We start from the raw sequence: 13,152 nt of genomic DNA, 5'->3' as shown, positions 1-13,152 counted from the left end.
AAACGCATAGGAAGTTATTATTAGCATAAAAACAGACAAGTAGATACCCTTACAGCATGGTGCCACAACACAACTGTTGACAATATTTTATATTTCTCTTTGTAAAAGCCAGGTAAAATAACGGCGGAGCGGTTGTTAACCGCAAAGGGAGTTACTTTCGTGTTCGACCAAGAGCAAATATTTTATGTGCATTTCAGTGAGAGGCTCAACAATGTGTTTTCATTGCTTCCCACATATCCCTGTACACAGAAAAACATTTGTGCTTGACAAAGGGGGCATGCAAACAAAAGCTGTAGGTAGATTCAGAACTAGCACAATCACTCACAGCAGTGGGTGCACACACAAACATACCCAATAGGATGTTTCCGCTGACAGAGTGCGTGGGGCAGCGCATTTGTGGGTGTAGGCTGTGCTATCATTCTTCCTGGCACAGCGGGCTCCTGCCAGGACGTTGTTTGGCAGGGCTGGCCTTGCAGCGTCTGCCTGCGTGGGAGTGGCAGGCATTCTCTGGCCTCCACCCCTGGCTCGCTGGAGCCATGGCTGCAAAGTGTTTGTTTACCTTCTCCCCTTCCTGAGTCCAGAGGTGCCAACATTAGAACCAGTGTGAGGCATCAGAGAAGCGGGTGGGAGGGGAGAGCGAGGATGTTTTCTATCTGCCCGGAATGCCTTTCTACATGCGCGCGGCCATGGGCTCACTCACTGAACTCTGCTTGTCCGTCTTTATACCATAATGACTGAGTACCTCTGTGCTGTGGCCCACGCTTGCTGCGTCCCGTCCCAGGAAAAACAACTGTTCACGGATCTTGCCTGCTCCCGAGGCAGTTAATTAGGGGGTCTGCAGGGGTCCACTCGTATTGTGATCATTTTTATTTTATATTTTGGAGTTTTATATAGCGCGAACACGAGCCAAACGTATCAGCGCGCTTTACATGAGCACCCGTTACATTACAGACAGACACATTCATTTTTAGGCACGGGGAGAGTACGTGATTTTCTGAGAATCACAGGATATTCGAGCCTCCGGTCAGACTCGAACCTGGTTGCCAAACTTCAAGGTCGGCCAAGCTCGCCATTTGGCAACATCCTTAATCGCTGGGCGTTTGTGCCTGTTGTCAGTTACAGTTTATGAACTCTTGCAGTCTCATATTTAATTACAATAGCTACGTGTACGGTAAGTCCCTTCCTTGGACGCCATTAGTCAGAGGCAGTGGGGTAATCCGAAATGATTCCCCCCCAGGAAGAACGTGTTGAAGGATCTCAGCGACTCACGGATATTCACATGAATGATTGGGCCACACCCCTCCCCCCTCGAGGATGGCAAGGCCTTCTGCTACAGAGGCCTCGGACACACAACTGGTCAGAGGGTGTGTGATGTAATGTAAGCTACCCTCTAATTTGGATGAATGAATGACTTTTTGCAAAACTTACAAGGAATATGTTATAGTGACCAGCATTGGATGACACTAACCAGATGCCTAAAGGATGTAAATTAGTTTCCTTGTTTATTTTTAGAGTATTACAAATTTTTGAGTTTGCAAAAAACCCACTAGCTTAGGCAGTTATCCTATGGGAGTCTGTTAGACCTGTCAGCCTTAGGGTGGTCTCCCCTACATTTTTGACCTTGTTGCCTCCCATTTTTACCTTACATTTTGTTGGACTTAGGACTCTGGGCGCCTCACCACTGCTAAACAGTGCTGAGGTGCGGGTGCTCTCCCCTAAAACCTTGTGAGGCTGGCATATCTGCCACAGGCCACTGCTACCGCAGTAAGGCTAATCCTCCATAGGCTAATATTGGGAACCTCCCCTTATGGGATAACTTCTGACAGGGACCTAATAAGTCTGTCATGTTTGGTCTTGTTGGACCCGGGGCGGGGAACCCTTTCTAATGATATATAGGGTTTGGGCATTACTACGCTAGGGATCCCACTTTTATAAAGTGGGCCTTTTCCTGCCTAGACTTAGATTAGGCTCTGCAGACTCCTCCCTCCCCTCTGCATACTGATAGCCTGCCTGGGTTGGGAGGTGGGAGTGGTGATTCACACCTTCTTCCCTGGGATGAGCTGTGATGGGCTGCCCACTGTAGCCTTAGCGGCCTGTCTCTTGTCAATGTCACAGATAGGTCGGGGAAGGCAGGGAACATACCAGAACTCCCTGGACTCTTCCAGAAGCCCCTGCCCCCAGACCCTTCCAGAGACTTCTACCACTTTCTAGCCCTTAGACTGAAAGATATATAAGGGAGGGTCCTGGCCTCACTTCTTTGTTACACTGCTGGACCTGGAAGAAACTCTGCGGGAGTGAGGACTGCTGCGCCAGGAAGGATTGCCAACTGGAAGGAGGCTGACTGCTCCAAGGAACTGCTGCCCTTACCTACTGAGCTGCCCTACTGCCTGCTGATCCTGCCCTGCCAGAGAGACTGAAGGAATACCATCACCAGAGTGTCTCCACCAAGAGGCTAATTAATCCCCTGCTCACTGTGGGGATTGTAAGAGTCACCAGGACTACAAGGACTGTCTACCCCTTGCCTAGTGGGATTTCATATGGACCACCAAGTTTCCTTTCTGGCTGAACTGCCTCTGCAGCGCTGGGGGTGTAAGGACCTTTGATGTATCCCCAAATCGCCACCGAAACCCAGGATCTGCCTGCAGGTTGTGGCGCTGTGTAGGGACTGAAGCGCCGAAGCCCTGTTAACCCCTGGTGCCCTCAGGAGCCCTTAAGGTGTGGTGTAGCGCTGAGAAGTAAAAGCGCTCCGGTTCAGTCCCCTCTGCCGCCACCTGGGCTCCGGGGCAAAGTGTTGAGTGTGAGCGCTGTTGCAGCGGGAGCGCTGCGCTCTGGTATTCACCGCCACTACCTGGATTTAGAGGATTTTTAAAATTGCCTCCCGTTCGTCACCGCCACAGCCCGGGTGGAAAGTGCACCAGGACCGCTCTGAGAACTTTTGTTACTCTCCGTGATCACCGCCGTGGCCCGTGTGCTTTGGGAGCCCTGGACGCGTCATCCCCGCGTCGGGAAGGAGCCGCGCTGGGATTGGTAGAGGCGCCGGGGCTGCCCCTGCAAGGAGAGCGTCATCGAGAGGGCCGCACTCGGATTGGCTCTAGTGGGAGAGTCGTCTAACAACGGGGAGCGTCGCTAGGGAAGCGGAGAAGCGCGAGGCGTCCCTCTGTCCCCGAATTCTGCTGTTGCCGGTGAACCAGAAGGAGCGTCTGCACCCCAGGTAACTGCCCAGCGGGAAGCGTGTGTGGGAAAGGGAGAGGTGCAGGACCGAGCTCGCGACATCTGCTAGCCTCGGAGTCCGCAGTGCGAGTCCCTTCTCTGTTTCCTGACATTTCGGGCCGTCCCCTGAATGGGACCCTGCCGTTGCACCCCCCTGAACACTGCATATCCCCTGATATTAGGAACTGAGGTGCCTATAGGGCCTGATGCTCCACATTAGAAGGCCGCTGGGGCCTATTAAATTCTCACCTACGGCCCCCAGCCATTAAAGCAGCGCTCCCCCGATCTGATCAGAGGGAGAAGGCACACACAGCTCAGGGGTGCTCCTTAAGGGACTGTTTCAACCCGGATGTTTAGGACTGCCCTGCAAAAGGGGTACCGACTCGTAAGGACTGAGACCAGTGTGTTACCTACTGTGCTCGAGGAACTGTGTTCCCCAGAACTGCCTATCCCAGGGGCACCCACTACCTGGTAATGATGACAATCGCCTTATAAGTACTACTGGGGGGGAACCATTGATTTGGCACGGAATATTCTTACCTTATTAGTGATCTTGCCTGGAAGCTGGGTTCATATCTGAATATTGATCTTGCCTACAACTGCATTTATCTGATGATTGAACCTGAGATAAAGATATCTATATTTTTATACTTCATGGGTGTAGTGTCATTTTCTTTGGTGCGTGTTTTACTGGGAACTGTTGGTGTGTTGCACAAATACTTTACACATTGCTTCTGAAATTAAGCCTTTGCTGCTCTGCGCCAAGCTACCGGGTCGGAATCGGTGGCCCCTACTTGGACTTCTTCAGTCACTTCCCACTTTGTGGGGTGTTCAGGTAAAAGGGGGTTGGAAAAGATGACTGTTCAGGCCTTTTCTGAACCACATGTAGGTTGCCCTTAAGTTTGCATTCGATGTGTTACTTACTTTGGGACCCTGACATACAGCCTCCGACTTTCATCCTTCGTCGGGTGATGAGATTTACTGTTGATAAATCAAGTTTCTATTAGGGGTTTACTGTGGTCCAAGTTTTTGAAGCCACCCTGGTCTTTTACCACAACAAGACCAAAGAGATGGGAAGTGGTATGTAATCAAGGTTAGGCTTTACCTATTGCTGGAGTAAACAGCCCAGCCCAGCCAAACCTCCCTCCTCACTGAATGCCGCCCAATTGCAGCCCTGCCATTTCCCAGCATTTGCGCATACCTGACCTGCATTGACAACGCCCACCCACCCTACACACTTTAAAGTCACCCGACAGCGCTTACCCTGTGCAATTCCCCCATCCCCTCGCACGCTGTTCCACTCCTGCCGCCCAAAGAATCTAGAGGGTGTTGGGGGGGGGGGGGGGGGGGGGGGGGGGGGGGGGGGGGGGTGGACGAGGGAGGGCGCATTTGTTGTGTTTCCGGCTTCCAGCTGCTATATGGCCTAGTCTCTGCCCCTGTGCACTGGCTGCTGCTTGGGAGAGTGAAGCTGCATAAGCTTGTGCAGTCCAGGCGCATGGCAGGTACACAATACGGGGCATGTGAGTTCATGCTTGCCGGGTACTGCTTGGAACAGAGACCATGGCAGCGGCGATCGCAGCCCCTTCTCCACAGGGCAGTGCCAGGAAGGTGCTCACCCCCACCAGTGGCGCAGATCAATATGAAGTTTGTTACCCAGGTACACGCTTCTTCTCCAGATCACTTTTAAAAGAGTGCTTATGTTACCCAAAGGCGAGACCTATTGGCTATGCCAATGCTTGTTCCTTCTTGGGGTGGGAACACATGTGAAAAATAATGACCATGAGAACAACGAATAGGATTAAGGGTAGTGAACATTACAAGTTATTTTTAATGCCAAACGAGAGTGATCAAAATGAATTAAAATGTTTTCTAGAACTGATTAAAATGAAAGTAAATGTTTAATACATATTAATGTTTAATGGTTTTTTTAAGGGGAATTTTGGCTGGCCCACCTCCGTTGTTTGCAGTAAAGGTGTTTATGATATAGAAGCATTAACAGAGGAATTGAGAACTGGGCCATACGGAAGATGCATTTACGACTGTGACAATGATGTGTGCACAAACCAGGTAGGATATCTTTTCAATTTCTTCAAAGATCTTTCTGCAACAGTTCTCTTATGTGAAGTATTAGAGATGAGATATGGCAGTGCATTCTTTCCTGATTTGAGATGCAGACCAGTGCAACTGAAGCATAGCTGTGTATTTTATATAGTTGAAACACCTATATACAACTTGTAGTTTGGAACTATGTTTTTTTCCTTAAAGCTCAATTTGTAAATGTAGTGAAATGATCAAACAATAGGAGGAGGGGCTTTTATATTTAGGTTTCATGGATTTATCCTCCGCTTTTGATTTGGTTAATCGCTCTAAACTATGGCTTATTTTGCGGGATTTGGGTTTGGACACTACCTTGGTTAATTTTTTACACGATCTCCACCAGAATTTGTTCGCCTCTGTTAGGGTAACAAGGGAAGGTAGGTGTACTGAGAAATTTAGATCAGGGAGAGGGGTCAGACAAGTCTGCATTCTGGCCCCTCTTCTATTCACACTCTACATTAATTCCCTGGGTAAATCCCTGAATCTAGCCACCCTGGACGTTCCGCGTATGGGAGGGTCACCCATTCCGGTCCTCCTGTACGCGGACGATGCCGTCCTACTAGCACGCCCAGGCACGGGCTTACAAAGACTGTTAGACCATTTTGGATCTTTTATGGAAGCCTTGGACTTAAAGATTAACACATCAAAATCCCATGTCATGGTAACTGGCTCACGCAGGAAAAGCATGAAGATTAAAACTTTTAGATGCAATGAAACATCAATCTCTAGGGTACCTTTCTTTTGTTATTTAGGCGTCACGTTTGACGAAAGAGGAACCTGGGGACCTCAGTTGAAATTCAAGGGTAATGGAGTTGTTAGATCCACCACAGGCCTTATGAACTTCTCTAAAAGACTTGGCTCGAGACCTATGGAGGCTATGATTCGCATCTATAAATCAAAATGCCTAGCAATTGCATCCTATGGGGCCGATATTTGGGGTTATGTTCCATCTTCAGGCATCCAAATTATAGAAAATAATTTTATACGAGCTCTGTTGTCACTCCCAAAGTCATCTCCTACATATTCAATTCACAGTGAAGTGGGCTTGGGATACATCACTGATCTCCTAAAAACGTCCCCCCTGCTATGCTGGGTCAAAACCTGGACAAATGAGGAGATTACGCTGAACCACCTCATACTTAAAGACTGCATGGCCTTGGATAAAGCGGACAGTATACCCTGGCTTGCGTATGTTAGAGCGGCATGCGTGAGGCTGGGGCGTCCGGACATGTACTCATTACCACAGGGCCTTAAGAAAGAGGATGCAGGGTGGGTTAAGTCGCATTTCCGAAACCTGTTGGAGACAGAAAGGGAGGAGGTTGAACTTAGTAAACCAATGGTGAGATCAATATATCAACTATCTATCTCCCCAGTCATGGAACCGTATTTAAAATACGTGACCAAACCATACCACCGTTTTCTCTTACTTAGGTTTAGGTTCAACCTCATTCACCTTGTGCTTGGTGCCTATACAAAGTGGAGGACCCCAGAAAATACACCACCTTGCACCTGTGATAGCTTTTCTACACAGGACACGCTTCATCTAGTGATGTTTTGCGAACACTATCTGGTGGCCCGAAAAAAAAATTTGTATCCAATTTTGAAGGATCTCAACTTTGTCCAGGTGAGGCCTGCACTTTTACATTTGCAAATGCTTAATTCTGTGCAGGTTACATATGGTGTAGCTAGTTTTTTGGTAGCGGCAGCCCGATTAAATAAAATAAGACTCACCCAGACGAATAATCATCTAGGTTGATAATTTGTCAACTACGTTCTGGGGAACTGTACCAAGAATAGTGGGAAACAGGGGAGCCTTCTTTGAATCTTTTTTGAATCTATACCGTTTAGTATCTACTCTTTGTATCAAAGCTTTTTAACTTGTTTTAAGAATGAACGTAGGAACTGCAATCAGGTGTATATTTGTATAATTGTAATTTTATTTGTATAATGTATGGATATTTAATAATGAATTGTGTACTGCTTTTATGGTTTTAACTAACCGAAATAAAGATATTTGACTGACTGACTGATCAAACAATATGACCCCCCTTTTAAGTCTCAGTGATGTCTGCCTAAACTCCAATTAACCCATAGCATATGCGTCTCTGGAAAAGACCCACTCTCCTTTCACAGGCTCTGCAGCACATGTCTGAATGGTATGACCAATGTAGTTCAATGGGAGACGCCTGGAGGATCCTGGAGAGAAGGCTTAATTGAACAGAGTGATGGAGTGTGAAAGATCCCTGGTAGGGCATTGCCTGTTGGGGGGTTCTGGGAGTTCTGCTGTAGGATGGTTCTATCTGTAGGTGCTGCAGTGGACTGGGAAATAGGGGGCTTGGTGTGCGTGTTTGATTTATTAAGTTCACTTTGGCAAAGGGTGCAGATAGTGCAATGCAGCACCACAGCTAACAACTTTGTGAGACTTAATCTTCCCTCTGGTGCTCTAATCCAGTTCCATCATCCTGCTTAGCAACCTCATCTACTACCTGAAGTTCCTGAGCGACCCTAACACCAACAGCCTCCTGGAGAACCTGAGCATACTCTCACTCACCCAATGAGTAAAGGACCCCACCCATGCTGCCAGACATCTCCTTCATCCCTTCTTCACCAACGTCAACCACATCATGTGGAAAATGCTACCCCCCTCGATTGAACTGATCAACCTGTCATCCGCTTCGCCCTGCTCATCCCCGAACGGCACGAAACGGCAGCTTCCAAAATTGCTTGACAAAGCTGGAACAGGATCCCAGAAGAAATATGGACCACACAGCTCCAAACCAAGCAACCACAACACCTCTATAACCTCTCACAATCCATCACCAACTTCATCAGCTTGATCACCTCCTGCGCTGACGTTCTGGCCCTTCTCAAGACCACCACTGCCACCAGGACCAGGCCACAAGCAATCTGCTACAAGGAAGATCTTTAAAACCTCTGCTTGGCCAGCCTATTGCTCGCACAAATCCGCTGCATCCACAGAGCTGATAGACATGCTTTCTAATATCTCAGTCCTAAAGCCTGGGACGACCTCCCCCTGCACATCAGAGCCTCCTCCTCAGTTATTGAATTTCACAAGTAACTGGGGCCAGATGTAGGTACAAGCAGTTTAGCGAGTCCTTAATAGCGATTTTTAGGGAATCGCTATTAAGGAATTGCAAAATGCCATGTAGGTAGGAATCGCAATATTTTTGCGATTCCTTAATATTCCTTAATTGCGAATTGCAAAGTACGATTCGCAATCAAGGAATACCTTCCCATTCATTCCTATGGGCCTAAAGGCCTATAGGAATGAATGGAAATTGTGCACGCAATTTCCAAGTACCCAATACGTACTCGCAAATTGCGTGCGCAATATCAAGGGGGCAAGGGTTCCAAAGGGACACCCTGTTGCACCCCTGAAATGTGCATATGTGCACATGTGGCGCACATACATGCCCTAAGGGCATGAATGGGTGTGTATGTGTGCCACATGGCACTTTGAAAAAAGCAAAAAAGTGCGTTTTTAAAGGAAATCACAAATTACCACCAACTTGAAGTTGGTGGTAATTTGCGATTCCTTAAGGCAATATCGCAATTTGCAATGCCTACTAGCATAGCATTTAGGGAATCGCAAATTGCGATTCTCTAAATGCTGGCGCAAAATAAGGAATTGCAATTTTAGCGATTACTTAATTTGCGAGTAGGTATTTGCCTTTCTACATTGCACACAGCTGAATTGCGATCGCAAACGCTGAAATTCGCAGAATTTCTGCGTTTGCGATCGCAATTTGGCCTGCTCCATCTGGCCCATGGTTCTTTGCCTAGACCTGAGACTCGGCCAGCACAGTTATCTCCTTATTGAGCACCCGGATACCCTCCTGGTGAGATGTGCACTCTACAAGAATTCATAACATAACATGCGCATTGCAAACTGTTTGCTGAGAGGCTGTATTTTTTAACTCTATTATTTTTACAGTTCCAAAGAGCCAGGGGCAAGCAATCACGCTGAGGCTGGGCTGGGGAGGGGTGATTGTTTGCAATAATCTGCCTCCCTGGGGGCCAGGTGTTTCTCAGGCCTTTGAGCCATTTGCACCTCGGCCCCCCTGGGGCCCATGCAGCCCAGAAACGGTGTTAGTCTTAGCACCTCGCCCACAGCCCTTCACATTCAGGGCATAGTGGGCGAGGAAGAATGGGTCTTGCTGTGGGGGCCTGGAGATGTTTGGATTTTTTTTGTTTTATTTATTTATTTATGCGATTTTATATAGCGCGGACTTTACCCGAAGGTGTCTGAGCGCTTCACACTAGGAACAGCAATAATACATGAGGAGAAAAATTACAAGTGGACAAATTACAAAAGCAAACGTTAAGTTACATGAATCAAAAGTGGCAATAGTGAGCAACCAAAATACAAGAGGAGCAAACGATACATTACAGGAGGAAAAAGAGATATGTGTGCAGGTCACAACAGCGTACAAAATACAAGTAGAGGTATAATACTGCAATTAATGGCAGACACTCCAGCACAAAGAACAAACGTTACGTAGGCAATGGTGGCACTTGTGCAAGTATCTAAAGCAAACAAAAGTGAGAGGTAGCAAACAGTGTGTTACAAGAGAAAAGTGACTTGTGCAAGTTACAAAAGGGTACCATACACAGGTACAAGGGTAATACTACAGTAAATGGTAAATACTCCAACTGCCAGAACACACTGGGAAGGCACTTCCCATGCACCAGCTTCACCTCAGCCGCCCCCCTGGCTACCTGGCTACCTTGGATGACCCAGAAAGCTGTGTTTTGTGCTCCCCTGCCAGGACATTTTCCCAATGCCTGGAGGGTTGATTAATTTACTAATTGCAGGGGCCTTACCTCTGTTCATGTGCTCCTGAGCTGAAGGTCTGGGGAGGGCTGATTAGGTTAGTAATAGCAGGGGCTTTGCTGCTTTTCAGGTGCTCCTGTGCTGGAGGGCTGGAATAATTTTGTGACAAAAAGGGGACTTGCTATTTTTTTTAGTTGCTCAGTATGTAGGCCATTGTCACCTTGGCCCTGTGTCGTGTGCAAGAACAGTATCCTCCCACTTTCATTCTTTGTCTGTGCAAATTGTGTTTCATGAAAGGGCACGCCCCTTGAATGTGGGCCACGCCCCTTAAATATGGGCCACGCCTCTTGAATGTGGGCCACTTTTTTCGTCAGTGCCCGGGCCGAATTGTGATCCCAATCCGACCCTGCAAAGAGCTGTGAGCAAGATAGAAGATGGCTGGCATGTTGGCCTTTATCCACTCATAATAAAAACACATGTCGAGCACAAGCTGTCAACATATTCTTAATTCAGACAAATAATAATTGTTCTACAGAAGGTAAAATTGCGATTTAGCACCAGTATTGTTTAATATAGGTTGTTCTTTTTATTTGTTGAATCAAAAAAATTTAACACTTTAAAAAAAGTCTTGCATTTCCTGGAAACCCCTACAGAGAGGAGGCGAGCTTGCACGTGGAGGCTCTGTGCCCTTGTGGTCCATTGAAAGTGTTGCAGACTACCCAGGACAATGAGGCAACTTCAGAAACCTTAGTTCGTGCATTTTAGGGAGAAAATGTGTGGCTGCAGAGACAGGCTCCAACCATGACCCATCTCCATTGCCTCGCCCCTCTTGTGCCACTCCATGACTTCTCAGTATCTGCTGAAATCCCCACCTCTTCTACTTTACTACACCCTCCCCCCTTCACGACCCCACCTCCTTTCGAATACAATGTAAATTTTGTCTAGAGTGGACAGGTCTGTCTTCTTTGTGGTCCCCGTTTGGTTGCAGATCTGCTCTGCCCATCAATCTGACTTGAGGAACTGTGGTTGGACAGTGCCTGCTGCTCTGTTGGCTTGTGTGAGTTGATGTGAAAGTAAAATAGGTTTGATGTAGAATGCTCTTTCCGGTGTTTTAGTTTGATCGTTGGGTGCAGTGGACAGTAATAACCACATACCTGAACCCCATGTACTGTAAAGGCAAATATTGTTTGAAGGGTTTTATTGATCCTTATATTCAGCTTTCTTCAAAAACACCGACTTTTGCTTGATAGAACTTAACTATGGCCAGAGGGCTGTGTTTCTACTTCACAGATCTGTGTTTACCTACTCCCAGTAGGTTCAAAGTGCTAAGCACTAATCCATTTTGTTATAAATAGTTCACATTACATTATTAGGTGAAAAATGTTGACTGCAAAGAAAGAACTTAAAATAATAACTTCATGTATTGCCTCTTGTGTCTTTACCAGGTAGTTAACTTTGAGTATGAAGGAGGAGTTACTGCGGCCTTTACTATGATGGCATTTACCGTCTGTCTCGGTGTGAGATCAACGGTGGTGTATGGGACTAAGGTAAATCTTATTGATTATGTAACTTGAATTATTTTATTGGCTTTCACTTATAAGTAACAGTATATGTGCTGTGTGGTGAGCAGTCCACTCAAAGGGTGCAATTCTAAAACCCAATCTAAGAATTGTGTACTTAGCCTGATAATATGCAGAGATGTGTCCATTTTAGAGACCAGAGGAGTAGTCCAGGGGACTTCTGCGTAAACATACAAGCTTTACAAGCTTCTTCCTACTGATTCAAGTAGATTGTCTTTATTTGTATATGTAACTTTAATTTTCTTTTTTCTTTACTCGTAAACTATATTTTGCAACATTCCCATGAAAGTGTGACGTGTGCGGGCTTTTAAACACGATTTGAACATTTACACCACCAATTCATCAAACCCAGCTTTTAAAGTAATTGTTCAGGTTTGTGAATACCCAAAATGTCTCCCCTTCGCAATAGTATAAGTACCTGCAAATCTTGAGTCTGTGAACCCGGCCCTGTCCTATATGCACACAATATTTGGGACTCGAGTCTACAGTTGACCCGTTGATCAATCTGAAGGCGTTCTCGTCTTCTGAGAATATTTGGGAATGGTGTAATGGACCTGCAATCGCCCAGAACGATTTTCAAGATGGAGAGTTTGCCAGGCGAAAGGGTTGAAAGGGCAGAGAGACTTTTTCAAGAGAGCTTGATGGGCTAGCGGAAGTATTTGGTGGTGAATATATATATATATATATATATAGTGTTAGATGTTAAAATCTGAATGGAACAAATTGTTTACAGTAACAGGTGGCAAGTAAGATGGATGTTGTATAGGGAATAGAAGGCTTTCACAGTTCTGGAATAGTGTGACTGCAGTGCTAAAGGCAGGCTAGAGAGGGGGGTACAGAGAGGGCAGATAGAGGGAAGAAGCTATGTGCATGGAGTACTAGAATTGTGTAAGGGAACAGTAGTGAGCATACGCTGGGGTGGTATGGCTTCAGAGCGAACTGCATTGTGCTTAAAATTCCACACATTATCACAAGTGAAAATCAATTCCTTATCCTTGGAGTCTATTTGCCCACTCCCATGGAGGAATACTGTTTCCTGCATTTAGTTCTGTCTTCCCATTGTGTAAATTCAATTGAACTAGCAGCTCCTGTACATTTTCCTTGCTCCACATATATTTTTAAACTTCCGGCACAGCTCAGACTCTCATATACAACTTTATTGGCACCCATATATATATATCTTGATTCCACTGATGCAGAAGGTGTGTGATGGTTTTGCGCCCACAGTCTGGCCATGTTATTTCTCGCCATTGTGAGCCCTATCTTATGTAATAATTTCTGATATTTCAGTTGTCCTTCCTCATTTCATATCCTCAGCAAAATCAGCTTTGCGTTTAATGTCATGTGTTCCCCAATGTGTATTGACAGACAGTTGGATTCTCCTTCCAGTAATTTTGTATGCAGTAACTCTGATACCTCCGGGTCTAGCCAGCGCTATATAAAACGTTTAAAATAAAATATCCTAGATTT

At 46.3% G+C, this 13,152-nt stretch overlaps 1 protein-coding gene across 1 annotated transcript in view; it reads left to right on the top strand.

The window, feature by feature from the left end:
- LOC147711087 (uncharacterized) overlaps window positions 1–13,152 on the top strand; it is a 1,001,373-nt gene that overhangs the window by 600,001 nt on the left and 388,220 nt on the right. The window contains exons 12-13 of the mRNA XM_086921902.1: window positions 5,143–5,277; window positions 11,548–11,649. Coding sequence (XP_086778028.1) covers window positions 5,143–5,277; window positions 11,548–11,649 — 237 coding nt within the window. The remainder of the gene's footprint in view (window positions 1–5,142; window positions 5,278–11,547; window positions 11,650–13,152) is intronic.

This window comes from Lissotriton vulgaris, chromosome 5, assembly GCF_964263255.1.
Source record: "Lissotriton vulgaris chromosome 5, aLisVul1.2, whole genome shotgun sequence".
NCBI lineage: Eukaryota > Metazoa > Chordata > Amphibia > Caudata > Salamandridae > Lissotriton > Lissotriton vulgaris.
The sequence above is the reverse complement of the archived record's forward strand: the minus strand, read 5'-3'. Positions and strand labels throughout refer to the sequence as shown.